The following is a 13291-nucleotide window of genomic DNA, read 5'->3' as shown; positions in this document are numbered from 1 at the left end:
AGCCCTGATGTTAATCATTGAAACCCTACCCCAAGTTTAATACATTCCACTGTACTGTAAGCCAAGCGTTCATGGTAAACAGGTCAAGCCAAGTTGTCTTTTTCCACTATAATGTAGAAACACTGTTCAGGTGAGTGAGTGAGTGTGTGTGTGGGGGGGGGGGGGGGGGGGGGGGGATTCTATATTGATTGCCTGGTATTTTCGCTGCAGGTGCCTAACGGCGGCGGTATTTAGATCGTTAAAACAACTGACTAAGCAGTCTTGCTCTCTAAGTCATCTGATAATAATAATAATAATAATAATAATAATAATAATAATAATAATAATAATAATAATAATAATGAAACGATATAACTGTAATGCGCAGAAACCATAATTGTGCAGTTTAATTCATCATACCCCTGCTGGTAAACAGACCCGTTTCCCATATAGGAGGTATTGACAAAAGTATCACAATACACACATTTTAATTTAGCTTCTTCACTCCCACATCCGTGACTCATGCGTCTAAGAACAGGCACTGCTACATTGGAAGAGGGAAGAAGGATGTGATCCCTAGAGACAAGAACCCTTCGTTAAAAAAGATGCAAGGCTAAGCATGAAAGGAACGATAAAGCGTGGCGTTACCTAGGTTACAAATTCTTCTCGTGGCAATGTAATGGTGCTTTTATTTTTCCAGGGTGACTAACTATGATTAATGAGAGAAGACGACGCACACCTGACACAGTTGTGAATTCAGTGTGAACTGATCAACAAGGCAGAATTTTGAAAACTAAGAAGAAAAAAGAAAAACATAACAGGACAAAAATCCAATCCATCCTGGTTAACACATCAGCAATATATATATATATATATAGAGAGAGAGAGAGAGAGAGAAAGAGGGCTGCCCGAATTATTCAATCAGAAGCCTTCGCTAATCTAATGTTTTCACATACATTACATTATTAGAGTTTATGAGCTGAATTTCCACTCACGAGGTCCTTATGGAAAAGTGTCAATCTCAGCTGAAGGATTTTGAGAAAGTGAACTTTACTATACAGTGCACGCGAGCTTTTTTCTACATGATATAAACCGCCCAAGTAGTGGTGCACTTATATTTTACTATTTTATGAGAGAGAGAAAAACACACACATTTGAACACTTCAGTCTTTTAATCTGTGTTTTATGTTAGATCTGAAAACACATCTGCGATGTTTCTTCTATAGAAACAGTATGTTGAAGTTGGCAGGCAAGACAAATATTATTATATTATTCACAGCGCATTACGTGTTTTCCCTGTTTCATTTGCGGACCAACTCCTTGTATGAAGACAGTCGTTTCTTGTAGAAGAATTCATACGGTTTTTGCATTTTGCAATTCTGTGTAGTATTGTTATATCCATCAAACCAATATACCCCGAAGGCACTTTCTTCACAAATCCATCCATACCACAGCGCCTGCATGTTAGCACAGTGCAGTCATTGAATTGCCTGCTTTCTTCATTAGAAACTAGAAGCAATGCTAATAGCCCGCACCATCTTCAAAGAAGACGCCTGGCAGATGATGCATTCACTGTAACAACCACGAAATTCAAGCTCGCGGGAGCTGTTCAGGGCGGTGGTGCTGGAATCATTATTGTGGTCGTTTTAAACGTCATCTGCATCAGATCACCAGGGGGAAAATAAGATGGTTAGTGTTGGGTAGGAGCTGGTTAGTTTTCAGACGTATAAAATTACATTTTACAAATATATCATACACCAAATGGTAAGTGTGCTTAAACGAGCTTTTTATTAAAACAAGCAAACATTGACGGCAATAAACACTGCTCATAAATGGGCTGGTGAAAGAAAAAATATTTAAATCCAAAAGAGACTGCGTAGTTATTCATTTTGTATACGATTTCCACTGTTAATAGGGGTTCTGTAAAACCTAATGGGACGTGGGTTTCTGGCTCTGAAGAGTAAAGTAAGTGTTATATTAACCAACATTGCTATAGATTTTGCTGTAGAATACCTTCCCGCAATATAGGCGTTCCGAAACCGTTTTTAAATGTCGCCTAAACACTAGGAACATACAAAACACCTAGATTGAGTTTTATCCCAGGCACGCAATATTCATTTATATCAAATAAATAAATGCATACATAGATATGCTGTATATTAAATGTGCGTAGATAGACAGTAACACATAGATAGATAGATAGATAGATAGATAGATAGATAGATAGACAGACAGAACAGGTCAGTAATTTATGCATTGAAGATCATTGAACTCTAGGCTGTATCAGACTGTGTTTTGTCAAAGAAGAAGCCTTCATAAAAACAAAGGGGTTATTTTTAGATTCTTCCTTTCGCTCACTTGGGATTTCAGCATAGATGGTACTCCTGGTAGACTGTATGTTTGACGTCAGAGCCAGGCTTTGTAATTTTGACGTGTAAAAGCAGAATCCCATCACATTCCCCGCTGTAGCTTGCAGGTTTATTCAGTAAGGCAACACGGAGGCGCTTGGTCCTGTTCCTGTTAAGTGTTTATACGGTATCTTCTATTTGTAGTAAGAAACAAATAAAAACAATCTATTTCTTTAGTGACGCTTTTGTAAATATATATCTGTATTTTTACAATGGATATGAGATGCTGTCTGTTTCTCCGTTTTGCTCTACTTGCTATTTGTGCCATTTTATGTACTGTGGACATTTCTGCCGGTGAAAAACAATATCTCAATGAATGGGCAGTGGAGATCCCTGGAGGCTCTGATGCTGCCAGAGCTATAGCTGAAGAATTAGACTATGAATTAGTCAGACAGGTAATCTTTACACCTTATTTGAATCTGATGTGATCGTGGAAATATGCATGTAAAAGGATCTGTTTAACACGAAGATGGTAATGTTCATACGTTTGCACAAATCGTTTTAAGGCTCGGATATTCATCCATCTGTCGGCAGCATTAAAATGTATATTTATATTTTGAATTGAAAGGTGCATGTTATTATATAAAAATACATCATCATCGTTGTACATCACCAGTACTTCTGGCTTGTGTCAAAATAAATAACAACAACCCATATGACAGGCCGTAGGCTACTCAAAGAAATACTTTTAATTTACCATGATCCTATTATTATTATATACAGAGACCTTACTCGATGGTTAATATTAACTGTACTATTTCCCCACCACGGGGTTTTATCCTTTGCTTATATCGCATTTATTTGAAGAATTCCTCATCATTCTAAATAAGCTTTACCGTTTATATCTTTGCCTACACGTTTCTTAATTAACCTGTGCATTTTACATATCAGTATAGGCTTTATATTTCATGGTCACGTTCCTTCAATGTAAGTCTGCTAAGATGCATTCAAGTATTGTATTTGAATGATTATACTTTGTATATGAAAATTAAAAGCTGTTGTATAAAAATTAATTTATAGCTCAGTTCTAAGAAAAATGGTCTATGAACAATACGAACATCTGAATAGTTCTGCCCAATATGCTTCTGTAAAACTTATATAGATAAAACCCAGTTTACATCGGTTTGAGACTTTGTAAACAATGTAAAATTGTATTAAATCTATTAATGTTCCCAAATGAATCTGTTAAAGGACTATCACGAGCATGAAATAGTTAATAGAGAATCTGATCTCAGATACTGCAGTTTAAGTAAGTGCATTTTTGGCCACTATCTCGCATACTGTAATTTATAATTAAACACAGAAGAGTGACTCCCCCAGTGCGTGGGAAATAATAGCCTACCAATACAGTAATACTTTCATAGAATTTTTTTCCCCGTTTAGTATTTTCTAACAAAAAAAATCCAGCTTTCACTTTTAAACTAAAAATTAATGTGACTGGACCGTATTCTGAAATTACGCAAGATATTATTATATCTACCCCTTTGTTTCAGTGGTAATATGGACAACCAGAATAGGCATTAGACATACACGATGTAGTTAATCAGAAAAACAAACAAAGAAAGAAACACGAACGAACAATCGAGATGTAACCTAAAACTAGTCTGTCGTCTCATGAATCTGAATGAATGGACGTGGAATTAATCTAGATAGCTGTTATATATACGGAATAGCGTAATGAGAAACTGTCTAGAAGACAGCCCTGGTTTTCCAGGTATAGTCCATGTAGTTTGGGATCCCAGTTTAAGATACTATACCCTTTCTAATAGTATACTGTGGTATACTGTTGTAAAAAGTGTATATTAACATTGTGTGTGTGTTTGTGTGTGCGTGCGTGCGTGCGTGCGTGCGTGTGTGTGTGGATTTAACAGCTGGGGTTTGTTTTTAGCTAAATCCCAGTGAACTGGGCCACCGATCTCTGGTCACTTGGAAAAACATCTGAAAAACTGTATTGCAGCATGTCAGGAATATATGCACTGCTATGAAGTTAAATGTTTTACATTTAATGGGCTGTCTCTGTCTAAAAGCCATGTAGCTCTTCTGTCTTCTAAAGCAATGTCAATTTTAAACCAAAAGTCAGTTTATTTGTACACTCATAGTCGAACTTGATCACATAAAAACACAGAATAACATCAATTTGAATGCAGTTGCTGAGAGCATTTGGTTTGTATCACCCAGAAAACAAAGGGTCACATGACTGGGATATGGCAGCCCTATTAGGTCAGAGGTCAAATTCAAGCAGTAAGTGGTTCATTATTCTGTACAATACCCCATGCAAGAAATGGGAAGGCAATATCACAAGCTTTTTATCTAGGGAAGCAGAATTCAAAAGACCTCAGTATTACAGTATCCATATCGTGCATTTGTCATATTATGCACTTAACTTACTGCTTTCTGAACAGATATCTTTAGGTTGTTTTTTCCTTACATGTGCCAGTGTTTCCCTGCGAGGGTCTGGGTGCTCCTACATAGGGTTAGCTATTCTCTTTGCCTGATTCATTATGCCATATCCAAACCAGTGATTCCTGGAGCTTTCCCTTGCAAATAGATATATACCAGAATTATAGAACAGTGAGAAATGATGTGAATATTTTGTTGAAATACAAACAGGCATACCTTGAAAATGGAGGGTGGTGTACCGCACTGAGTTTTCTTTGAGGTGTATTTCCTGATGTATTTGAATGGCTGCCTGTGGCCAGTCAGTGCTGATTCTTACCCCTTTACTGTGTTCCAGGAATCACTTAGGAGTGAGGTAGTAGGCTACTTCTCAAGTGTCTCTTATGCTTTGTCATAAACACTTTGTAAATGCTTTTTCTTCCAGATCGGATCACTTGAAAACCACTATTTATTTAAACACCAAAGTCACCCAAGAAGATCTAAAAGAAGTGCAGATCACTTCACCAAGAGGCTATCGGAGGACGAAAGGGTAAGTAACTCAATCTGAGTATTTATTTTGTACTATTGTTTAATCAGGCTTCATTGTGCATACACACACAGAGTCGTCACTAACATACAGTATGGTTTTAAATACCATCAACACAAGAGTACGTATTGAAAACAAATGGCCATGTTTTTCTTAGCAACTTTATACATTTTAGTAAAATATGTGGTTAAAAATATATTTGATATGATTTAAAGTAGCAGTCTATGCAAGTTGTTAAAGAGTAGTGCATCTGACACTTTTTTATAGATTGAAAAAAAGGTTTAGCAACTTCAGCTGCTTCTTAAAAAGGACCTATGCTGCACCTGTGTGTTGCTGAATCTGCAGTTTACTCAGGGGTAGAGATGTAACGGTACACTATGATCATTATCTGTATATTGTGATACGTATTGTAATCAACCCCATATTATATTTTTTGCACCTTTAAGAGTATTATATCTGCCCCTTCAAGAGTGAAGGACCAGCATGCTTTTAGCCCCTCCCCTGGTGTAGAGTAGACAGTTAAGATCCACACACCAGATGCAATGCTATTTGTCCTGCGATAAAATGGTACTTTCAACACTATCTTACCAGTGGCGATGAGCGATGTGATAGACGACTCTCCTCTGATTGCATCATCAACTGGAAAAAATCACAAGTATGATAGTCCTGTTATACAGCTAATTAAAGTTAAACGAAACATACACACAAGCTATATCCAGTTCCCTGGAAATGGACTGCCAGATGTTCTCCCTCATTAGTGTCTTTAGAATTTGTGTGTCCTTTATTGTACAGCTCTGGGTATTGTGATACTGCAAGAAATATCCTTATTGGTCAGTTCCTTAGCTGCCGCATGAAAAAATTGCAAAAATAGACACCAATTCTATTTTTTTTGCATTGATTCAAAATATAAACAGAGGATACTCTGCAATGAGATAGGGAGAGCACGTCTTCAGAGCAGCTACGAATCACTATGTAAACAGAGGTTCCTCCATGAATGTTCTTGGAGTACTCTAGCTATTCCACGAAGGAGTGTCGCCAATAAACCAACACGCCGTGGAAAATGATTGTGTAAATTTAGTTTCCCACAGTTTTCTGCAACAGTTTTAGCACAATGGAACTACTCTAAAATGCTCTCAAATCCTAATGGAGTACTGCAGGCGTCATTGTTTCAATGAACTACCATCAAGCCAATCCACCTAGATTTGCATCTGATTTCCATCTATTGGATTTAATTAAAAACATGATTCATTCCTTTTTAGAGCGTTTCCAAGAACTCATACTAGTCTATATTGATACATGTACGGAAATTAACTACAGCAGTATTACAACAACAACAACAACAACAACAACAACAACAATAATAATAATAATAATAATAATAATAATAATAATAATAATAATAATAATAATAATAAACTCCTTTATAAATGTATGTGTATGGCCACTTTTGCATGTTAAAAGCTGTATCAGTGATTGTAACGGTGATGTTACCTGCGTGGGTCGTCACTGAATAATAATGAGGCAGACACAGAGCATTGGGTGTTGACACGCCGCACAGGTGCACAGATTTAATAAACAACACACAAGCTGGGTACCAGTGTCAGATTTAATAAAGAAAACAAAACAAAACAAAGCTAAATATAAAAGTTTGCCACTCAAGGCAAGCGCTACTGAAAAGAGACGTCCCGCTCCAGGAACCTACTAGACTACGAAACTCTCACTATATTGGTTGGGATCAACAGCCCCTAAACTAACCTACTGTTGTGTTGCTCCCAAAGTCGCCACAAGCTGTTTGAGCTGCGTGCAGCATCCCCAGGCACGCCCCCTGGCCAATCTGGACCTCCCGATCAGCTCAGCACAGCCTCCCCGGGCACGCCCCCTGGCCAATCTGGACCTCCTGATCAGCTCAGCACAGCCTCCCCAGGCATGCCCCCTGGCCAATCTGGACCTCCTGATCAGCTCAGCACAGCCTCCCCGGGCACGCCCCCTGGCCAATCTGGACCTCCTGATCAGCTCAGCACAGCCTCCCCGGGCACGCCCCCTGGCCAATCTGGACCTCCTGATCAGCTCAGCACAGCCTCCCCAGGCATGCCCCCTAGCCAATCTGGACCTCCCGATTAGCTCAGCACAGCCTCCCCGGGCACGCTCCCTAGCCAATCTGGACCTCCCGATCAGCTCAGCACAGCTTCCCCGGGCACGCCCCCTAGCCAATCTGGACCTCCCGATCAGCTCAGCACAGCCTCCCTGGGCACGCTCCCTAGCCAATCTGGACCTCCCGATCAGATCAGCACAGCCTCCCCGAGCACGCTCCCTAGCCAATCTGGACCTCCAGATCAGCTCAGCACAGCCTTCCCGGGCACGCCCCCTGGCCAATCTGGACCTCCTGATCAGCTCAGCACAGCCTCCCCGGGCACGCCCCCTGGCCAATCTGGACCTCCTGATCAGCTCAGCACAGCCTCCCCAGGCATGCCCCCTAGCCAATCTGGACCTCCCGATCAGCTCAGCACAGCCTCCCCGAGCACGCTCCCTAGCCAATCTGGACCTCCCGATCAGCTCAGCTCAGCCTCCCCGGGCACGCCCCCCAGCAAATCCAAACCTCCCGATCAGCTCAGCACAGCCTCCCTGGGCACGCTCCCTAGCCAATCCAGACCTCCCGATCAGCACAGCCTCCCCGAGCACGCTCCCTAGCCAATCTGGACCTCCCGATCAGCTCAGCTCAGCCTCCCCGGGCTCACTCCCTAGCCAATCCAGACCTCCCGATCAGCACAGCCTCCCCGAGCATGCTCCCTAGCCAATCTGGACCTCCCGAACAGCTCAGCACAGCCTCCCCGGGCTCACTCCCTAGCCAATCCAGACCTCCCGATCAGCACAGCCTCCCCGAGCACGCTCCCTAGCCAATCTGGACCTCCCGATAAGCTCAGCACCGGGCGAGCCTACCTGCTCAATTAGTTGCCTAGCAACATGGCTCCTGGTACATGTCCCATCTGCACAGATCCGCGCAAGAACCAGCGTCACGGTCCTTCCTGTCACAGTGATCTTTTCAGCTGTTCAGTAGAGTGCACTTTCATTCTTTTGAATCCAAGATACTGTGTTGTAGCCTTCTCGTTGGCCTTTGTAAAAGCATCTCTCATCTGCATTTTTATTCACTCTCCAACTTGCTGATAATTGTTTTCCAAGACTGATGTGAAATCGTGACATTTCGGTCTAAAAAAAGGGAATACATTATGATGAAAGATGAAGTGACCTTCTCCTGTGTAAAGCACCGATCATTCAGAAACAATGCCTTTGCTGAGAGGGCAGCTGAAAAGAATAGGGATCATGTTTGCTACTTCGTGCTGCTCTTCATTTGATCGCAACCAAGCCAGAACAATATAATGCACTCCAAGTTCTTGAAATATATGCTTGACATGTCATTAATTAAGATAATTTTGAAATGAAATGCATACGGTTGGGTTTCATGATCAGTAGGCAGTAAGCCTTATAACATTTCATAATGAAAGCAAAATGTAAAGTGCAGTGGGATTAATTGAATAATATTTGTAAACATTCCAGTGGATATCAGGAAAAAAATTGAAACTAAAAGTAGACCTCGCTCTCAAAATGAATTTGAACTTGGTGTAACTCAAATTCGAGAAGTGTAACCCAGACTAGCCTACTGGTATATACCTACTTCTTTTAAGAAATTATCATGCATTTTGGATGCTGAGTTGCAGGATAGCTTGCATTCAGTTATAATTCGTTTTTCTTTATCCCCTAAACCCTGCAGGAAGCTCAGCACCATATCAGCGTATTTGCACACACAGCGGATAGCATCTGTCACCTGAATAAGCTGACCTCTTAAACAAATAATATCACAAGCCATAATGAACAGGCTACACACAGACAACTGGAAAAACAGAGAGGTTGTATCAGTAGTACTCTCTGTTGCATCTACCTACTTTTCTACCAATCTTTATCCCCTAAATAATATTCACACAAACACACAGCTACATTGACTGGCAAAACAGTTAGAATGGCCTGCTACTGTACCGAACACCACAGCATGTAGCTGCTTGAAACATTGTTTGTGTGGAAACAGGTGTGAAGCATATGTCTGTTTCTTGCCAACAATGCATTGCCTTAGTCTCGAGCTGTGCTTTCAGTTGCTGGTTTTCTGCCAGGAGCACTCAGGACTCTGTCTTGATAAACACCTTGGTCGCTGAGATCCTTGTGCTATCCCATGATTGTTGCTGAATAGTTGCACCCAACTCTAGGTTTAGTAAGTCACATGACTGCAAGCTCAGCAGTTTGGTTGGTACAGCACAGCACAGCACTTGTATTAAACAATGCTGCATGTTGGTGTTACTCAGGTGTCCTGGGCAGAGCAGCAGTATGAGAAGCAGAGAAGAAAACGGACTCCCCTTCGAGACTGTATAGACTGCACAGCGGAGAAGCTGTTTGATGACCCAATGTGGAACCAGCAGTGGTATCTGGTGAGTGCCTGATGTACATTGAGAACAGTGTTTTTATTTCCACAGCACAGGAAATGTACAGTGAGCAGGTTTGTATTTAAACCCAGTTTCTGCTGGAAAAAACAGGAAGCTAATTTACATCTGACTCCTATGGAGCGGAAAAGCCAATTACACAGCATACAGTCATTAAAAAAACTAAAAGCACATTAACATGATAGCGAACAGTGCTTCTTTATGAAATCATAATGGCATTACACAATACAGCAGTAAGTGGCCATTTAAAAGTAATTTATAAACATTATGATCATTTCTGTAACCTGATAAAAGTACAATTCTGGTAATGTATATTATTATAATTTTTTTTTTATTATAATTTTAATCACATCATAAGAATCTCCGACCTCTAGATCTGATACTTTTCCCCTTTCCCATTCTAACTGGTTTGTCTCCACACTGGACCAGGGTGATGTCATTTCTGTCTTGGTTCCTGGTACACTGGTCATGTTGGCCCCTCTCTAACTGGCCAAGCATTTCATCTTGTGCCCCTTTTTTTACCTTTAGCAATCTGTTAGCAATCCAGGCATGTGAGCCTGCTCATATAATGTGCATGCTAAGATTTTAGTCCCTGGAACATTTGTGTGCCCATCGTGTATTTTGCCATCTGCTAATATATCTTATACCTATCGGTAACGCTATAAGTGTCAGTAATCCAAAGGTAATAAATATAAACAAGTGTAGGATTTGCTAGTGCGTTCACCACACTGCTGTAACCCATGTAATGGTGCAGAAGCACTGAAACTCAACAGTGCTCAAATGGCTTGCTCAGTTCTTAAAAAGAAGACAGGCAAGGCTCTGCAGGACGTGGATAGCACTCTTTCCTTTAGGTCAGAACTAGGGATCCATGGCCATCTACGTTTATCCCGTAGCATCTTTCTTGTCAGTTGTGTTCCAAATAATTCATTTTAAAAATATCATGTGGCTTTTCCTGTTCCTTAAACGAGACAGCCAAGCCGCGGCTTCACAATGACTTGAAGAGCCGAAAGGAAACTAACCGGTGATACGTTTCATTGGTTTAGGCCTCTGAGGCATTCTGGTAAACTGACTTTATTGCTTGCTCTTGTTTTTGGGTGGTAACGTGCTCATCCATAAAGAATACCTTTTAAAGTGCAGGAGAACATTTCCATCACGTCAGAAGTACCTGCAGGGGAAATGGTTTGCAGATCAGTGCTGATTTGCTATACATTGCTCATCATTTACAGTCTTCTTCCTGACTAACACTCACCTTGCTTTGGGGGTATTTCTTGTTTGTTTGTAGGTGTTGACGAAAGCAATGCTTCCCCATTGCAATAAACAGTGTACCGTGAAACCCATAAAAGACCTTAATGCACTGTAGCGTGCTGTTATGCCTTAGTGCCAGTGGCGGTGAACAGTGCAACACCTGAAATCATCTGAAGCACTTAAGTCAGCTAACACGGTCAGCAAGATGCCTCAATTTATCGCCTTGCTAGCCAAAATCATCACCTGGGATAATTGCGTAAAGAGGAATGCTTGCCACAGCAATGGTTGGTGTAACGCACTAAATACTAACCAATGAAGCAGTTGGCACCACAGCAAGTCTAGCCTGCTTCGTTTTGGAAGATTGTAGGCCTAATGACAAGCCAGACAAGTCAGGTTCACTCATTCCGAATCTGGATGGATGCAATGCCTGCTAGGGTCAAATCAATGAAGACAGGGACCACAGGGTAGAGAGGTAATGCTTTTCTGTCTGGTTCAGCGTCTGAAAAAAAGTAATTAGGGGGGACTTAATTGAAGTCTTTAAAATCTTAAAAGGAGTAGACCAAGTTAACCCTAGCCAATACTTCAAGTGCAGCACAGAAACCAGGACCAGAGGACAGCTGGATATTAAGTGGAGACTGACTTAGAGCAAAGAGTAGGAGACTTCTTTACATAGAGAATATTGAGGGCATGAAAAGGGTTACTGTGCCATGTTGGTTATATGCAATAATTTGGTTCCTTTAAGACCCAACAAGGTTTTTAGATCAACCAGAACCGTAAGAGCAAGAGTGTGGTGTAAAATAATAGACTCCAGCCCTCTATTCAATTAAGCGCCTTGGTTTTATTTCTTTTCAACTAGAATACCAAACCGCACTCAAAACAATAGGGAAAATAAACAATAAGGAAGCCGGGGTACACAACAATGTGTAACCCGACAAAATAAAGGGAAACGGGGTTGCAGTCCCAAAATAAACAAACAAAAGCAATCCGTCTTCCGTTTTGTAATCCGGGAACGGGAAAAACACGGGGGTAATAAACCCAGCACTTCCGGGTTGTCACTCCGCGTGATCCCGGAGCGTCCCGTTAGTGCTCTAAAAAATACAAGAAGTGGAAGGGTTAGCAAGTAAACTATTTACGCTTTCTTTTCACAATTACCTCCGTCTAGAATCCCGTTCTCCACTCACCGAACACCCAACCCCGAGTGACAGAAATGTGCATCTATATATACTGTTGTGCTGGGATTCAATTACTAATTAATTATTCACTTGAATCCCAGCACGTGAATTAATTCTGTGCAACCCCGTGCTCACATATTACATTTAACCAGCACGTGAAGTGATTTGTGCCCTCCTCGTGCCTACATACAAATCTACACTTTTTAAATACACGTGAAACACAGACCCATTTATATCCCGTGTACCAATCTCTATACACCAACATTAACACACGCACGCAACTTACAACACATAATATGCACACAGGGGCAGGGCACATTGCCACACGCACATTCAACTGTGAATATTGCAAGAGTTATATAAATGCTTAATAATACAGCGCAGGGCTGTTAAACACACACATACACTTAGAGAAAAGGCAATATTACAGAAATCCTTTATAAACTGTCGCCAGGATGGCACAGTTGAATGTATCTGGATGCTGGCATGTTGTTATTTCCTCTTCTCTTCACTACCCCACCTTCCTTTCCCGCTTTAGTCAGGTTGTATAATTTATTCATGCTTTATTTATAGAAAAGCCTCTTCAGTATTAAAAATGAAAGATAATATATCTGCAGCAGGATTTGTAACGAGGTGGTGCTGAGTGAGGGTGCTCAAGTAGTTTGAGCGAGTGGAATTTAATCAAATGTACTCCAGTTCTTCAAGGGTTGTCATGGAGAAATCTAGAGAAGCGGCATTGCATTGCTCATCCAAAAGGTGAACCTTACTGTGTTTCACATAGAGATGTTTCATCCCTGGGAGGGGTGTGGGGTGGGTATAGACCAGAGGGTTGGAAAGCATCGTATTTATTTCTGGTGACAGATTTGGACCCATGTGAAATTAGCAACAGATAAGTTGTACTCACTAGCAGCTTTTACTGTGTGGTCCTTCCTGGGTCTGTGCTGATACCCTCCTGCACTCTTCTAAAAACCACCCGCTCTCTAATTCCTCAGAAAGCAGTGGTGCACAACTCCTACCCTGAAGATCCATTCCAGTCTGCATTTGCATTCCAACAGGTACTTCATTAGTTAGTTGACCCTT

The 13291-nt window shown here is 41.2% G+C and overlaps 1 protein-coding gene across 2 annotated transcripts in view; it reads left to right on the top strand.

Moving 5' to 3' along the window:
- Positions 1 to 1555: 1555 nt before the first annotated feature.
- LOC117403513 (neuroendocrine convertase 1-like) overlaps positions 1556 to 13291 on the top strand; it is a 32122-nt gene continuing 20386 nt past the window's right edge. The window contains exons 1-3 of one of the 2 annotated variants that reach the window (XM_058987816.1): positions 1556 to 1743; positions 5209 to 5313; positions 9660 to 9782. In XM_058987816.1, the coding sequence (XP_058843799.1) occupies positions 1741 to 1743; positions 5209 to 5313; positions 9660 to 9782 (231 nt within the window). In that variant the 5' untranslated portion in view covers positions 1556 to 1740. Of the gene's footprint in view, positions 1744 to 2260; positions 2783 to 5208; positions 5314 to 9659; positions 9783 to 13291 lie in introns of those variants that run through there. The other variant, XM_034928435.2, reaches the window with a different exon arrangement.

Source organism: Acipenser ruthenus, chromosome 2 (genome assembly GCF_902713425.1).
Source record: "Acipenser ruthenus chromosome 2, fAciRut3.2 maternal haplotype, whole genome shotgun sequence".
Taxonomy (NCBI): Eukaryota; Metazoa; Chordata; class Actinopteri; order Acipenseriformes; family Acipenseridae; genus Acipenser; species Acipenser ruthenus.
Note: the sequence above shows the minus strand (reverse complement) of the source record. Positions and strands in the feature narration are given on the sequence as shown.